Raw genomic sequence first — 16,010 nt, forward strand, 5'->3', positions numbered from 1 at the left:
GAAAGAAAAGACTACTTTTTTGTACTTCAAAAGTGAGGAATGTCGTCATGCTGAAAGCAAAAGCATAATTCCCAGTCCTGTATTGGGAATGCAGTCTTCCTAAATTTTAGAAAACAGAATAATCTATTTCTTGTGCCAGCATACTTTATCTTTATTTAATACAAAACCTTTGTACTTTGTAACACAGTTTCTCTAAAAGGCGTTCTTATAAAGCGATTCCTCTGGTACAGCTAATGTGGTGTTGTGTTGTATTAAGTTTTTTTTTTTTTTTAAAGGATCCAAAGAGTCCAGCATTTTAGTGGTTACTCTTAAGGAATGTCCTGGGCTGGATATAAATTAAGCTCTTTTGATTGTATTAGTGGCAATTATGTTGATTACCACTGAATTTTTTTTTTTTTTTTTTTACTTGTATTGTATTTCCATTGTAAGAGCCATTATAAGTACAATAAGGAACTACTTATTGATTTTTGCTTCTTTTTTTTTAAACTGTTGGATAGTCTGAATTGAATTTATGGTCAAAATGATTTTTTCTTTGGTAACTGACATCATCCCACAGATGCTGTTGATCGAGCTGCACTAGTATTGAACCCAGATCATTCCTTTTAAACCACTTTAATATGGGAAACAAACATCCCTTAATAGCGACATTTAAAACTGTTTTTTATGTACTAAATATTTAAAAATGACCTCTTTGTGTCTGTAAATGTCACTAAGATACTTTAATGTCAGAAACAAAAGAGACTTCAGATTTAACATTAAAAATGTCAACCATTAGAATGTCAACTCATTTCTTAGAATCTAAGCTGTTAATATTCACGGAACAAAGTCAACAATAAACCTCAATTACACAATCACTGATGTCAAACAATGTGGTTCCTCCTGAATGTTCTTACTGGTCAGGAACGGATGTGGTGAACGCACGTCATTCTGACTGAGATTAGCCTTTAAATCAAAAAGTATGTTTTTTTTCCTAACAAGATGTATACTATTTGCTTCTGCTTACTTTTTTTGTTAATGTGCATTTTTTTTCTTCTTCTTTTTATTTGATTCACGAAAGCATGACTACATTTTGCCACAGTTCAACTGACGTAATTTGCCCAAATTGAAATTACGGTTACAGTATGAAGCTAAAACTTGTCTTTTCTACTCTTAGTCATTGTGAAGCGGATGATGAACAAGCACACTGTGGAACAACTGTGATTTCACTGGTGGAATCACTGTTATCTCCATTATTATTATATTTATTGTTATTATATTATCATTTTTAGTATTAATCCTCTGTTAAAGTTGTGTTGCACATTTCTTATTTGTCAAAAAAAGAGATTAAACAAAGAAAGAAATGAAAATGTTTTGGTCTGTAAGTGATGTAATTTCTTTTGCACGCTCCATGTCTATCTATAGGGGCAGACGGCCTAGAATTGTACTGAACCAAACGGGAACATTTGTCACTGTAACATTCCTGCACATAATATTATAAACCATATAGCTACAAGAAAGAAATAGTGTTCACACTTTATATTAGGTGTCTAACTACTATTAACTTACATTAAAAAAAATAAAAGTTAGGTACAATTGTCAGAGGATGGTGATGAAGAAAGGAGATGGATATAATTCCAGCCATTTTATTAACAAACCAAAAATAAAGAAGGTAATACACTGTACTGCAACCTGAGGAGGGTTCAAATACACCAAATAATGGGGGGACTCATCAATCAACTAATGACAACAAATGAATAGCAGGAACAGGGAACAAAGGCAATGGCTACAGGAACAAAACCACAACAAAGCATCCACGTAACAACAATGTACTTATTATGTTCATGTTGTATTGTGAAACACTTTTGCTGCTATGGAGGTGGGATACGGGTAAGTTAAGGGTCAGGTTTGGTGGTATATGGGTAGGTTTAAGGGTGGGTTAAGGTTTAAGGGAAGGGTCAACAGTGTCATTTTTTACAGCTGTAATTTCATGCAGGTAAGTGCATTCAAATGATTAATTTAAACGGAATATAAAGTGGGACCAAATTTGTTATATAAAAACAGTATGCAATTATACATGAGACAATTTTTGTGAGATTTGTGGTTGAGTTATCAGACTCTGTAACTTTATTTTTTTGTTAATTTTTGTTAATGTATGTGTTAAATGAAGACTAGCAGTGATGTAAAAAGTCCTTAGAACAAATGCATCAAAAGTATGCCCTTAAAACCAACAGAAATCCAAGATTATTATAAAAAAATAATCATTTCACGTTATTGCATTTATTAAACACATACATGAAAACGGGTGGAATAATTAGCCGTTAGCTATTTCCCCTGATCACGCTGATAAAACAAACACTAAAAACAGAATGAAACAACGTACTCATTCACCACATATCAGAGTAGAGATCACGCAGACGTGACAGCAGCCGCCAACTAGAAACAAATGAAGTGCATCCTGCTCAGCAAGACTGGTTTCATCGAGTCACATTTATGCTAAAGGTTACCAGTAATGTCGATGATCAGCTTCAGCATGCTGACCTTTGTGTAGCGAACGCTTTTGACTGACTGAATTTAAAGTTGTTACAAAGCATCTTTGGATATCATGGATGCCACCCTAGAAATTTGATTCGATTGAAACAAACCCCTCACGTTTAAATTGCGTTAGGGCTATGCACTCTAAAAACAAATGCTTTGGCTCAACAACAACAAATGCAACAGTTTGCATCAATCTGTTTGAGTTATAACAACTTCTATTGACATATTCAACCAACAAACTACACTGAATTTGTGGCGTAAGTTAATTATTTAAAAAACATTGGCCTACATGTTCCAACTAATTTCAACATAATTGAGAGGTGGTTCTGGAACCAATTAATCTTATCTATCCACAAAAACTTCAACATAACCGAAACTTTTAAAAATGTCAAACATAAAATACCACTCATTTTAACATTTAAGGCCCGTTCACACCAAAAGCGCTAACTATAAAGATAACCGATAACTATATTAGCGTCCACACCTGCGCACAATACCGTTCTGTTTATCATAAGCGCGTGCTGCAGTTTCGTCGCCTGTCGCTTTAAATGCTCGAGCTCTTAAGCAGGATGTATTCTGATTGGCTCTCATGTTTATCATTCATTAGCTGGACAAAATAGTTCTGAAAGTGATTCAAAAAATATTATTTCACTGTGCCGTTATCGTTATAGTTGTGGTGTGGACTCTGCTATTTCTTTATATTTAGAACAATTTAAATCTTTACCGTATCGTTATAATTATCGTCCTTGGTGTGAACGGGCCTTAATGCTCCTTACGTAAAGCATCCTGGGAACTAGAAATCCACTGCCCAATTTTCAGAGCTATCAAGACCATTTTAGTTACTAGACAAAGACAAAGTTACTCCATTTTTTGTATTATCATTATTGTCACCAGAACTAATGTTTGCAACTTAAAAGGTTTAATTCAATCATTCATTTGAATTTTTAACTTGCAACCATGCATTTATTTAAGTTGTGGTAAAAAGTCCCCTGAATTTCTTTTTTAAAGTGTGACAGAAAAGCTTTGCACAGGTAAGCGCCACTCTAAAAATCTACACAGTGTTAATAGTAGTACTTGCTTGAATGAACAAAAACTAGACAAGAAAACGGGGGTCTAGGAGTTATCAGAGTACATGGGGAAGATGCTTGGGACGTGCTATTTAGGGTACAGTCCCTTTTTTACAAAAAAAATCCTGTGACACTTGGGTTAACTTTTTCCATCGCTGCCATGTCAGTAGCTATGAAAGCTTGGGAATTTTTTTTGGAGTGCCACAAAAACTTTGCAGTGTTTGACGTCAAAGTGCTTGTTGTTTCAGTGAGCAGCATGTGGAAACTCAATACATGTGGGCCACTGGGGGCTTTTCTTAGGGCCCGGAGCTCCAGAGGAGGAAGTGATCAAGCTTCTTCATGGCAAAAACCAGTCTGATTACTTTCCCTTCATGGAAAAGGGTAAATTTCCTGGTAGCAGGATCGTTTATCGTGCACTCAAGATGAGGGCCATGTTGAATATCTGATCACAGAATTCATTCAAGGGGAATAAAACAATGAGTTTGTTGACAGAGAAGAAGACAATTCCTGAGAATGAGGACTGACAGTGACAAACCTGAATATTTACAGTACATGCATATGTGCATACAGTATATGCAAGTAGTTGTAACCTGACATACAGAGTAAGTTTAGGAAATTGTTCTAGTAAATCTGTCTCTTTGGAAGGTAATCTGTTGATCACATCTAATCTTCGCCCACACCCAGCTCCACAAACAGAACGTCAAACAACTCAAACAGAGAATAAATGATGTCTTATGTACTCAGACTGTGCTACACTGCTGAACAAACATCCATAATAAAAGTTTCTTATGTTCTATCACTGACAATGTTATCTATTAAAGGGGTCCTATTATGCCCTTTTACTAAGTCTTGATTTTGTTTTGGGGTGTACTACAATATGTTTTCATGCTTGATTGTTCAAAAAATGCATTATTTTTCACATATTTTACATTATTACAGCTCCTCTCTCCCCAGTCTGGTTGAACGTGTTGTTTTCGATCAAGCCCCTCCTTCCGAAATACAAAATGTGCTGTGATTGGTTAGCTGTGATCTCATTGCCCAGTGTGCTGTGATTGGTTAGCTGGCCCAGTGTGTTGTGATTGGTTAGCTGGCCCAGTGTGTTGTGATTGGTTAGCTGGCCCAGTGTGTTGTGATTGGTTAGCTGGCCCAGTGTGCTGTGATTGGTTAGCTGGCCCAGTGTGTTGTGATTGGTTAGCTGGCCCAGTGTGTTGTGATTGGTTAGCTGGCCCAGTGTGTTGTGATTGGTTAGCTGGCCCAGTGTGCTGTGATTGGTTAGCTGACCCAGTGTGCTGTGATTGGTTAGCTGGCCCAGTGTGTTGTGATTGGTTAGCTGGCCCAGTGTGCTGTGATTGGTTAGCTGACCCAGTGTGCTGTGATTGGTTAGCTGGCCCAGTGTGTTGTGATTGGTTAGCTGGCCCAGTGTGCTGTGATTGGTTAGCTGGCCCAGTGTGCTGTGATTGGTTAGCTGGCCCAGTGTGTTGTGATTGGTTAGCTGGCCCAGTGTGCTGTGATTGGTTAGCTGGCCCAGTGTGCTGTGATTGGTTAGCTGGCCCAGTGTGTTGTGATTGGTTAGCTGGCCCAGTGTGTTGTGATTGGTTAGCTGGCCCAGTGTGCTGTTATTGGTTAGCTGGCCCAGTGTGTTGTGATTGGCAGCGCTTAGCTCGTGTTCGGGAAATGTCCCGCCCCTCCATAACTGCAAGCTCTACTCAGATGTAAATATCAACAATGGCATTAATTTCAAACCATTTTGAGCCCGATTCAAACCCTGACAATGTCAACAAACAAGAGGACTGTGCAGAACGGATTTCATGCACAGATTTCACAGGACGTTTCAGAGTGGTATGTTTTTTTTTTCTCCAATTTTCTTAGATACGATGTTATCCACCACTTAATCATATTTGTCGGAAAACTATGGTAATACAATCAGTAATCGATCATAAAATCAAGCAAGAGCTTACAAAAGCTACAGTAGACACTACATCAATACTGTTGGCTAGCGGAGGCAAAGCTTTGCCCTCCGTTTACATCATAGCCATCATAGCAACTACATAAAACGTATAATTTGAACTGTTCATATAAAACACAACTACAAATGATAAGACGTACTTACAGGTTGTGATCCATAAACAACAGATTATCCCGACAAAATGGGAATGGCCACGTCTTTCAGGAGAAGCTTTTGTGCGTTGTACTCTACCTGTCTGCTTTTTTCCGTAAAATGTGCAGCGCACAAACAGGTTATAATCTTCAGGAACAGTGTTTAAAATTGATTTTAACCTCTCTAAGTTTGTCAGCCTTAGGACAAACTTTTCTGGGGTGGAAGAAACATCGACAACACTCTTCTCTACGGCCATTTTTTTTGCGTATTCCGTGGGCGGAGATTATTTAAATGAGGAATATTATGACTTCATAAGATCCGGAAAAGTGTGTTGTTGTAGTCAAAACGTAGTTCGTTGGAGTTTTTGAAAAGTGGATTCTGTTAAATAAAAATATCTCCCTTTGGAGTAGACTTTGAGCTTTGTAACCTTGCAGATTTGTTTTATGCTCAAACAGCAACATTACAGATTAAAGTTGAAAAAGTGAAAAAGCATTTTAATAAAACCCAATTTAATAAAAACTTTTTTCTTTGTCTTTTTTTTTTCTTTTTTCTTTTTTTTACAAATATCTATTGTGGGTTCAATGCATTCCTTCATTTACTTCACCTTTTTTCAGTATTATACTGCATATTAATATTTAGTGCTGAGTAGTAACTGATGTTATCTGGATTACATAATTAGACACAAATTAAATACTTGTAATTAGATTATATTACTTTTTAAAATACCCATTGTCAGAATACAGTGACTTTTTTATTGATTACATGATTACTTAACATTCACAAAATGGCAGTGATTGGCATTGATTCTCCCTAATTCTTCTTCTTTTTATCTTTTAAATTATCCTTTCCCAAAAGTTTTATGGAACTACACACACAGACCGGCCACTAGTCAGGCGACTACAATTACATTGAAAATTGAGAGGCTGCACAGCATAAATAAATAAAACATTTATTTTTTTAGTTAGAGTATTATTTTGGATTGTTTTCATTTTAAAACTAGTTATTTCTTATAATTTAACTTTTTAATGATTTTATTAATTATTAACTTTTTATAAATGTATGAACCCCCTACAGTTCCTTCTCAAGCCCTAGGGAAACCCTGACATAATGCAATGTTTAATGTTGTTCAAAAATATATATATATCTTTTTAAAATTATCTCAAAACAATGTAGTAACCAAGTTAGGTCAAAAGTAATCTAAAAGTAGTCAGATTATATTATCTAAAATGTGGAATGTAATAGATTACTAACTACAATGTTTATCATGTAATTTGTATTCAGTAATGGACTACAATTTGTAAGTAATCTGCCCAGCAATGTTAATAGCCTACTCATATTTACTGTATTCATTTCATTGTGCATGTTTTATAGCCTTTTTTTTTTTTTTTTTTTTTTTTATGTACAATTAAATGGCAGTTAATCGTAATTAAAAAGAAAAGGCTGGGTGTATAATGCATGGATAACTGTAAATAACATGTATTGTTTTATTATTCTCTAAAATCTGCAATGAATATTCTGTCTAGATGTCTATTCGGTCAGAGACCTGTAAACTAACCTGAGTTGTTGGTGTAAATTACTGTTAAATGAGTCATGACCTACCTGTTTTCAGTTAGTATTCTCAGATGAGAGTTTCCGGCAGTTGTTGACAAGATTTAAAGATTTCAGTGGCCTTTTACCGTCTCTTTTTACCATCTGAAAATCAGTTTTGGCTGCTGACCCCTTGTGGCCTTATACAGTATTGTACAGTACCTGTATAGCATAACAGCTTTAGTAATGCGTGACAATGTGCCATGCTGAAATGTGTCAGAAAAAACAAAGGACTGAAGACTATTTTGATTCAATAAAATACAAAGATTATGTTTTTTGACACTTTAAAAACAAAACTAGCTTTTGTAGTGGGGCGAGGGGTACTGAGAATAAGGTGAACCATATTCCTCACGGCTGCGAGTCTGTAAATGTCCTCTTTATAATGAATCATTTTAATGTATCAAAATCTATTAAATCAGAACAAGGATTAAGTATTTTCACTAATGGCATCAGACTTTTTGTCCACCAGCAGGAGGCGCTCTATCATATGAATATCGTTCTCAGGATCAGACCAAGGATCAGACAGTCCGTTTGCCCTCTTTTTATCCCTCCTGTGAATCTACTATTGCCTGGCTCAGGTCATGAATATTAATTACCTAACGTGACGCAGGCCCAACTGATTCGCTGACAGACTGGCGTAGAACGCTGCGAACCAACGAATCCTACTACGTTGAAAGGATTGGCTCATGAATATCAATTTGTAACGTGACTAGACGCTCCAGGAAGGTTGCCAAGCTACGTCGTCGTGACCTTATTAATATTCATGAGTAGGAAAGCCTCTTCCATAGTAGGTTTGGTAATTACGCGACCCTCCCACACTCTCGTTCTCCGTGCATCGGCTGTCTGTCCTCAGCATCCCCTCTGTGGTGATGGCGTGTGCGGATGCTGCTGATGCGGCGGTGCCCAGGGCCTAACACACCGGTTACCGGGAAACCCGCGAGACGAGGACGTGCGGGGCTGGGCAGTATGAGCCTTTCCTTTAACGACCGGTCACCGGATCACTACTGTATCTCGTGTCAGTTTGTTTGCTTGCGTGAAACCGAGGAATGAAGTGCTGCAACCATGATGCAAGGTAAAAATCCACATTGGGCCCTTAAATTCATCGCTGTCTGTTGATATTATTTATTAGCGGGCTAATATTCTCTAGCTGACTGGACTGGATATGACATCCAAATGCAGCACATGCTTGTTTTGGTGTCTGTCTCCTTGAAGGAGGTGAAGGATTATGTGTCTCACGTTGTATGGCCAGTGTGTGTGTGTGTGTGTGTGTGTGTGTTTGCACCGTGACACTCACACACATCATGATGGCTCAATTAAATTTAGGCTAGGTTATATTTTAAAGGCGGTTTACACATGTGGTCCAGTGCACAGGAAATATGTAACTCCCATGTAAACCTGCCATCAGGATGTTTGTGTGTCTTTGCTCTGTGGTCTAACAGTCCCACCCTCATGATCTTATAGGTCATGATTTATTTCCTCTAATTTAAAGGGATAGTTCATCTAAAAAAATCCCAATTTATTCACTTTTTTTGTTGTTCCAAATCTGTTCGATTTAGTTTCTTCTGGGAAACACAAAAGGGAATTTTGAAGAATGGACTGGTCATTCTTTTCCATGCGATTACAATGAATGGGGACTGAAGCTTTCAAACTAAAGAAAATACACAAAAGCACAATAAAAGTGCAATATACACTACTGTTCAAACATTTGGGGTTAGTCTTCTTAAAGAAATTATACTTTTATTAATCAAGGATGCATTCAATTGACAAGTGACAGTAAAGACTCTTATATTGTTCTATTGTTCTAATCAAATAATTCTCAAAAAGTATCACAGTTTCCACGAAAAATATTAAGCAACTGGTTTCAGCATTGATAATAATAAGAAATGTTTCTTGAGCCTCACATTATCACCAGAATGATTTCTGAAGTATGGAGTAATGATGCTTTGCCATCACAGAAATAAATTATATTTAAAAATATATTCAAACAGAAAACAGTTCTTTTAATTTGTTATAATATTAGGGATGCACGATATATCGGCCACCATAAATAAGTTCATTTTTAATGTTATCGTTATCGGTCCGATAAGAAAATTTGGCCGATATAATAAAGCAGATAAATAATGGATTATTTCCTTCAGCTTAGACACTTCAGATACATTTTTGAATTGCTTTGAAATATAATTGTAATCACTTCAAAAAGGAAAATACAGTTACAGTGTAACATGCAAGTCTGGCATATGGGCTACATAAAGTTATAATGAGAACATCATTATAATTGTGTGCTTGGGACATGGATTTAATGGTGAAACTTTTTGTTTTTGTAATCAGGCTCTCGAAAATTATATAATTTTTTTGTATTGGACATTATATCGGTTATCGGCTTTCAAATATGAAGAATTATCGGTTATCATATATATTGGTGCATTCCTAAATAATATTTCAGAATATTACTCTTTTACTGTATTTTTGATCAAATAAATGCAGCCTTATAGAGCGTAAGAAACAAAAATGTACTGACTCCAAGTGGGATCTTTTTAATGAATTATTTCTCAAAACCAGTCTGAATTGGTTGGTGTGAGATGAACAAGTTGTGAGCCGACCCGTTCACCGGTGATCACTGGCAGGTGCTTGCTTTGAGATTTGTTTACATATTGAACAGATCCAGTTCTCAACTTATTGACAATGATTTGGTCACAGTGGTTCTCAAGTTAACATCTCACTGGATTATCAGTGAATAACAGCTTGAATTTCAATTTGTTTCTCACATCAAACTATTGAGTGGTTAAGAAGGCTTTGAATGCAGTGTATGTGTTAACTTGTATATGGACCACCATTATGATCAGTTTGTATCATTTTTGAAGCCTGAAAGCTAGTCCGCATTGATTATCATTGCAATCTTATTTGAAAAGAGCAACCAGTACTTTTCTCAAAACTTCTCCTTTTTTGTTCTTCAGAAGATCAAAAGTCATATGGGTGTTAAACAACATAAGGGTGTGTAATGTGAACTATTCCTGTCTTTATTTAATGGCATTGTAGGATTCAAATGTTTAACCTAGTGAACAAGCTGCAAGCAGTTTCATCTCCTTGTATTTGTTTTGGGATAACTCGACTTAATTGCCTCACTTTTAGCCAAGCGGAGGAGGAAATGTCAGCTTTTCCCTAGAGGTCTTCTAGGCTAGAGGCATGATGGGTGAACACACAACTAGAGGCTTTTGCACTGAGACCCTCAAGCGGTCCCGTATGCCATCGTGCCAAGATCTCCAGGCTATAAATGCTGTTGCTTTGTCTGTTAATATCGACCATGGTGCCAGTCCTTGGGGATGCTTGGTTCTACATACAAGTTAATTGGCAGATTGAGAACATATTGAAAAATAAGCTGTAGATCTTGCATATTTGTTGTTGCTGACACCTTTCCACCAGTAAATGACTGCATGGCCTCATTGCAGATTTGGTCATCCAGGTCAAACATGCACTGTGATTCCCTGTACAGAGTTTCATGGGTCATTTGCCTTGATGCAATAATAATAATTAAAAGTTTCATCATTTAATTCAGTCCACTCAGAATGAGGTCTTGGGAAAAAATGTTTTTGCATTTTTTAGTTGCAGATGTTGAAATATTTATGAAAAATGTCTCTCCCCTGGTGACTGAATTCAGTGTTTGTTTTTCAGATGTCAGTGAATTTAGCTCTACATTTAACTTAGCACTGCATGTTGCTTTGTGTTTGGGTAGTTGATAACAAGCATGGCAGCAGTTTGACAATGTACTTCATCAAAACATTTGCAACTGCGTTTAGCAAATTCTTGTAATTATATCATACATTATTTATTTATTTATTTATGTCAAATTTATTAAGAGAATACAGGGAATATTTCTACTTTAGTACTCATGGATTTAGCAAATGCTCCAAACCCAGCTAGCAGGAAACATTCTCTTGGCTAACATTCTGGGAATGTTCTGTCAAAGTTATGAACAAATGTCCTTACAGTAATGTTAATAGAATGTTCGTTCAAAGTTATCTGGTCTTTAATAATGTTTTCAAAACTTTAGCACAAAAGAGAATGTTCAGAGAACATTTAAAAGTAACGTTCCCATATGTTTGTAAAATGATAAAATGAACGTTTCCTTAACATTCGCATAACCTAGAACAAAAATGTTTTTAAGACGTTTAAAAAAACTGGACATTCAGAGAACATTCAGAAATAGCGTTTCCACAACTTAAAGGTTCACTGTGTAACTTTTTTGTTCAACATTTATAAAATGTACATTTAATAAGCATGTACATCATGAATCTATCTTCCAAACCGTGTTTTTGTCTTATTCTTAATCACTATGGTACGCCTACAATTATGGCTGGGCCATATGGCCATACATATTATCACAATTTTTTTTTCCATATCATACGATTTCGATATTTATCACAATATTAATTTACCATTAATGGGGAAGGAAATGCTTTCCACATATTTGTTAGACCTTTAGAATAAAATGAAAACATGTAAACCTGTTTGTTCAAAATTAAACTGTTTTCCATTTTTTGGGGGGTGGTAAAGTTTAAATTTATATAAACTTTAACAATTTAATCAAGCTTTTAATATAGCAATTCATTACAACAAAACATTCAAACATCTTTGAATATATTTTTGTTAGCTGGGAAGTATCTTGGAGTCCTATACGTAATAACGCACAACATTCAAAAGATTAAATTGCAGGACTATCTACAAAAATGTAAAATTATACAGGTACATTACCATCCAAAAGTTTGAGGTCCGTAAGTTATATTATAAATATATTTAGGCAGCACAACCGTTTTCAACATTTATAATAATAAAAAACATCTTGAGCACCAAGTCAACATATTAGAATGATTTCTAAAGGATCTTGTTACACGGGAGACTATTACTTTATTTAATAAAATATATTAAAATAGAAAACAGTCTTCTTAAAATGTATAAATTAAAATGTTTCACCATATTATTGTTTAACTGCAGAAATAAATGCAAAAAAAGACTTCTTTAAATAAAAGACAATTCTTACCGACCCCAGACTTTTGAACAGTAGTATATAAATTTCATCAAGACTGACTGATGTTATTTTTCTTGTAACTGTTAGGAACTGTGTATTACTTGGTTCCTGACTATAAACATGATTTTTAACAGGACTGAAAAAGCGTACCCGAAAGGCCTTCGGGATACGGAAGAAGGAAAAGGACAGTGACTCCACGTGAGTAAGAACAGTCAGTGATTTGACCGTGGACATCAGCTCTGCACAGATCTCTACAGGATATTCTGATTTGCTCACTGGTGTATGTGTGTAGAGCTGGCCATCTTGGCACAGCCTAGTTTATTGTGATTAGAGTGAATTGCTTTCTATAATGATTGGTAAGACTTGGCTCAGTGTAATTTTGTCAAATGTTTATTAGTAGCACAGCCAGTCTTTTACCATTGGCATAAAGTCTGCTGCACTTTGCAGCTTATTTTGGTGAAGAATTGCTCATTTAAACATGAAAAGATCATTTTACTACTGTAACATGCACAATAGACCAACCAAATGTTTGTTGTGTTTTCATGCAACGCAGTGGTTCTTTTTGCCTTTTTGACTCCAGGGCTTGCATATCCACAACAATTTTCGAAGGCCCCATAACTTTTCCAGTTTTACATGATTTACTGGATAAGGATTAAGGATAATTTTTTTTTTAATGTATATATTTTTAATAACAATAGTACGGTGGCCGAGAGAGCTCAGCATGATGTAAATGAAGAAAACACATTAAACAAAAAAACACCAGCAATTTAAGAAAAAATCTTTATGACAACACATGAGCTGCAAATAGTTACAATGCGACTAAAATACAGAAATGCACTGCAAATATTCACAACGCAACCAAATACAGAAACATGCTGCAAATACTCACAATGCAACTAAATAGAGAAGCCCGTTGCAAATACTCACAATGCAGCCAAACACAGAAACGCGCTGCAAATACTCACAACTAGGGCTGGGTATTGACACAAATTTCACAATTCGATTCGATTTCGATTCACAAGCTTGCAATTCGATTCGATTTCGATTCGATTCGATTCAATATCGATTATTTTGGTTATCAGGTACAATACATTGCACATTTTCTCAAGGAAAACATATCTCTTAACTAATGCTGTAAGCCATGGGAGTCAGTTGTAGCCTATAGGCTTCATTAGCCTACTATAATATTGAAGGTAAAAATGAACTGATTTGTATACAAACACTTAAAATACACTTTTATTTATTTTTATAATAATAAAGTTATATGAAATTATATACAATTTTAAATGATGGCTGTCATAAAAAACTTTCCAGATTTATTCAAACATGCATTAAATATTGAAGAACATTAAAAGTTATAATGAATATATAATATGGTGCATATATTTAACAAAATGCTCCTCTCTCTAGAGTTAACTTTTCTAGCTGACTAACGAGTTTATGGTCACTGAATATGTTTTTTCTGAGGTAAATGTGACGTTACATGACATTGTTTACTTTAATTTGAATTTAAATTGAATTTAAACCATATTTTCTAAAAATAGCTGCAGATTTGATAGCAAATCCAGTTACATATTTAATTAACCTTTCTTTAGCCACAAACCAAGTACCAGCCATCTGGAAATCTGCTAATGTTCTCCCCCTTCACAAAGGTGGTGATCCTGCAAATATAAATAACTATAGGCCTATTTCTAAATTGTCAGTATTGGCCAAATTAATGGAATCACTTATCAGCATGCAATTGAAAGACTATCTAATTAATAACAATATTCTGAATGAATTTCAATCTGGTTTTAGGAAACAACATAGTACAATAACAGCTGTTTCAAAAGTTGTCAATGACCTGGTTAAAATCTTGGACAATAAACAGCACTGTGCAGCACTGTTTATTGATTTGTCAAAAGCTTTTGATACAGTGGATCATAAAATACTCCTTCAAAGACTTAGCTCTATTGGACTTTCAGAACAAGCAGTGGGATGGTTCAACAGTTATCTATTAGGGAGAACACAATGTGTGCAAGTAGATGGTCTCACTTCTGCCTCCCTAAATATTTCAAAAGGGGTGCCTCAAGGCTCAATCCTTGGGCCTCTTCTTTTTATTATCTATACAAACAATCTCTGCAATAATATAGATAATACAAACTATCATTATTATGCTGATGATACTGTTCTCTATTGTTCTGGGTCCACATTAGATCAAGCAATCACAAATTTACAATCTGCTTTTAACATCTTGCAACATAATCTGGCTACTTTAAAATTGGTTTTAAACTCTAAAAAAACTAAAGGCATGACTTTCACTCGGGGAAAATCAACTAAAAATAATCTCCCAACCATTTGTACACTTTCTGGTACAGAAATTGAAGAAGTGTTACATTACAAGTATTTGGGCATTACCATTGATCCATCACTGTCTTTTACATTGCATGTCCAAGATTTGGTTAAAAAACTGAAGTTGAAGTTAGGTTTTTTCTTTAGAATCAAGTCTTGTTTATCTTTTGAAGCAAAAAAACAACTCGTAAATGCAACATTTTTGTCTGCCTTGGACTATGGTGATATTTTATATATGCATTCAACCTCACAGTGTCTTCATGCTTTGGACACAGTGTTTCATGGAGCCTTAAGATTCATCACAAACTTAAAATCTCTCACTCATCACTGTTTGCTGTATTCTCGGGTTGAGTGGTTCTCCCTTTCCGTTCGGCGTTGGATGCATTGCACTGGCATCTTTTTATTTATAAAGCAGTATTAGGACTTCTTCCTCCTTATCTGAACACTTATATCCTTCCGAGGTCAGCAGGGACATATCACCTGCGTTCACAGGATCTGTTCTTATTGACAGTCCCTAAAGCCCGCACTGACTTTGGCAAAAAGGCTTTTCATTTTGCTGCACCATCTGCATGGAATCAGCTTCAAAATGAACTTCAGTTGAAGGAGTTGGTCTCACTTTATTCTTTTAAAGGCTTTTTAAAGGACCTTGCAGAAAGGCAGTCTGTCTGTCACTGTTTTTAAATTGATTTACGATTTACGTTTTTTTTATAATGATATTGTTGTTAGAATATGATGAGTGAAAGTGTGTCTATGTATTTACCTGTAAGTGTGTCTATGTCTATTTGAAACCGCGCTGCTGCCACTTGCCAGGACACTCTTGTAAAAGAGATTTTTAATCTCAAGGAGTTTTTTATCCTGGTTAAATAAAGGTTTGAATGAATGAACTAACGTCTTTGCACGGTTGAAACACTGATTGAGCGATTCCATGAGACATGATACGGACTTCGATAAGTTTTAGGCTACTCTATCTTTTAACACACTTTCAGATGCTCATTCATGTTTATTTCGCGCTGTAACTGGTGTTATTAAGGCGGAAGAGTTGCTTCCGTTGCTTCTGTTGCTTCTCTTGAGCTGAGCTGTAGGGCCCTATAATTTCCGCGATCACGGAATCGCGGAATTGGCAAATTAACGCGGAATCTAGTGTCAACGCGGAATTTCGCGGAATTTTAGATATTTGGAATAAAATTCTGTTTTTGTGTGGGAGAAAAACGTATGTCTGAGGAAAATCGCATATTACTGAAAGAACGAGCAGAGAGAGGCCCGGTCGCGCGCGCGTCTTCAAACTGTCTTGCTCTCTTTCACTCCCTCGCGCTTATTAATCTAAATCAATTGAGAATTGACACAATGGTAAAAGATCGGAAGAACGAAGTTTCACGCGGAGTATTCTGAT

At 35.8% G+C, this 16,010-nt stretch overlaps 1 protein-coding gene across 1 annotated transcript in view; it reads left to right on the forward strand.

Annotated features, from left to right (window-relative positions):
• Nucleotides 1-7,986: 7,986 nt before the first annotated feature.
• The window catches only part of sgip1b (SH3GL interacting endocytic adaptor 1b), a 33,192-nt gene continuing 25,168 nt past the window's right edge, over nt 7,987-16,010 (forward strand). The window contains 2 exon segments of the mRNA XM_079877433.1: nt 7,987-8,338; nt 12,424-12,487. Of these exon segments, the coding sequence (XP_079733559.1) occupies nt 8,329-8,338; nt 12,424-12,487 (74 nt within the window). The 5' untranslated portion in view covers nt 7,987-8,328.

This window comes from Squalius cephalus, assembly GCF_949319135.1.
Source record: "Squalius cephalus genome assembly, chromosome: 7".
NCBI classification, from domain to species: domain Eukaryota; kingdom Metazoa; phylum Chordata; class Actinopteri; order Cypriniformes; family Leuciscidae; genus Squalius; species Squalius cephalus.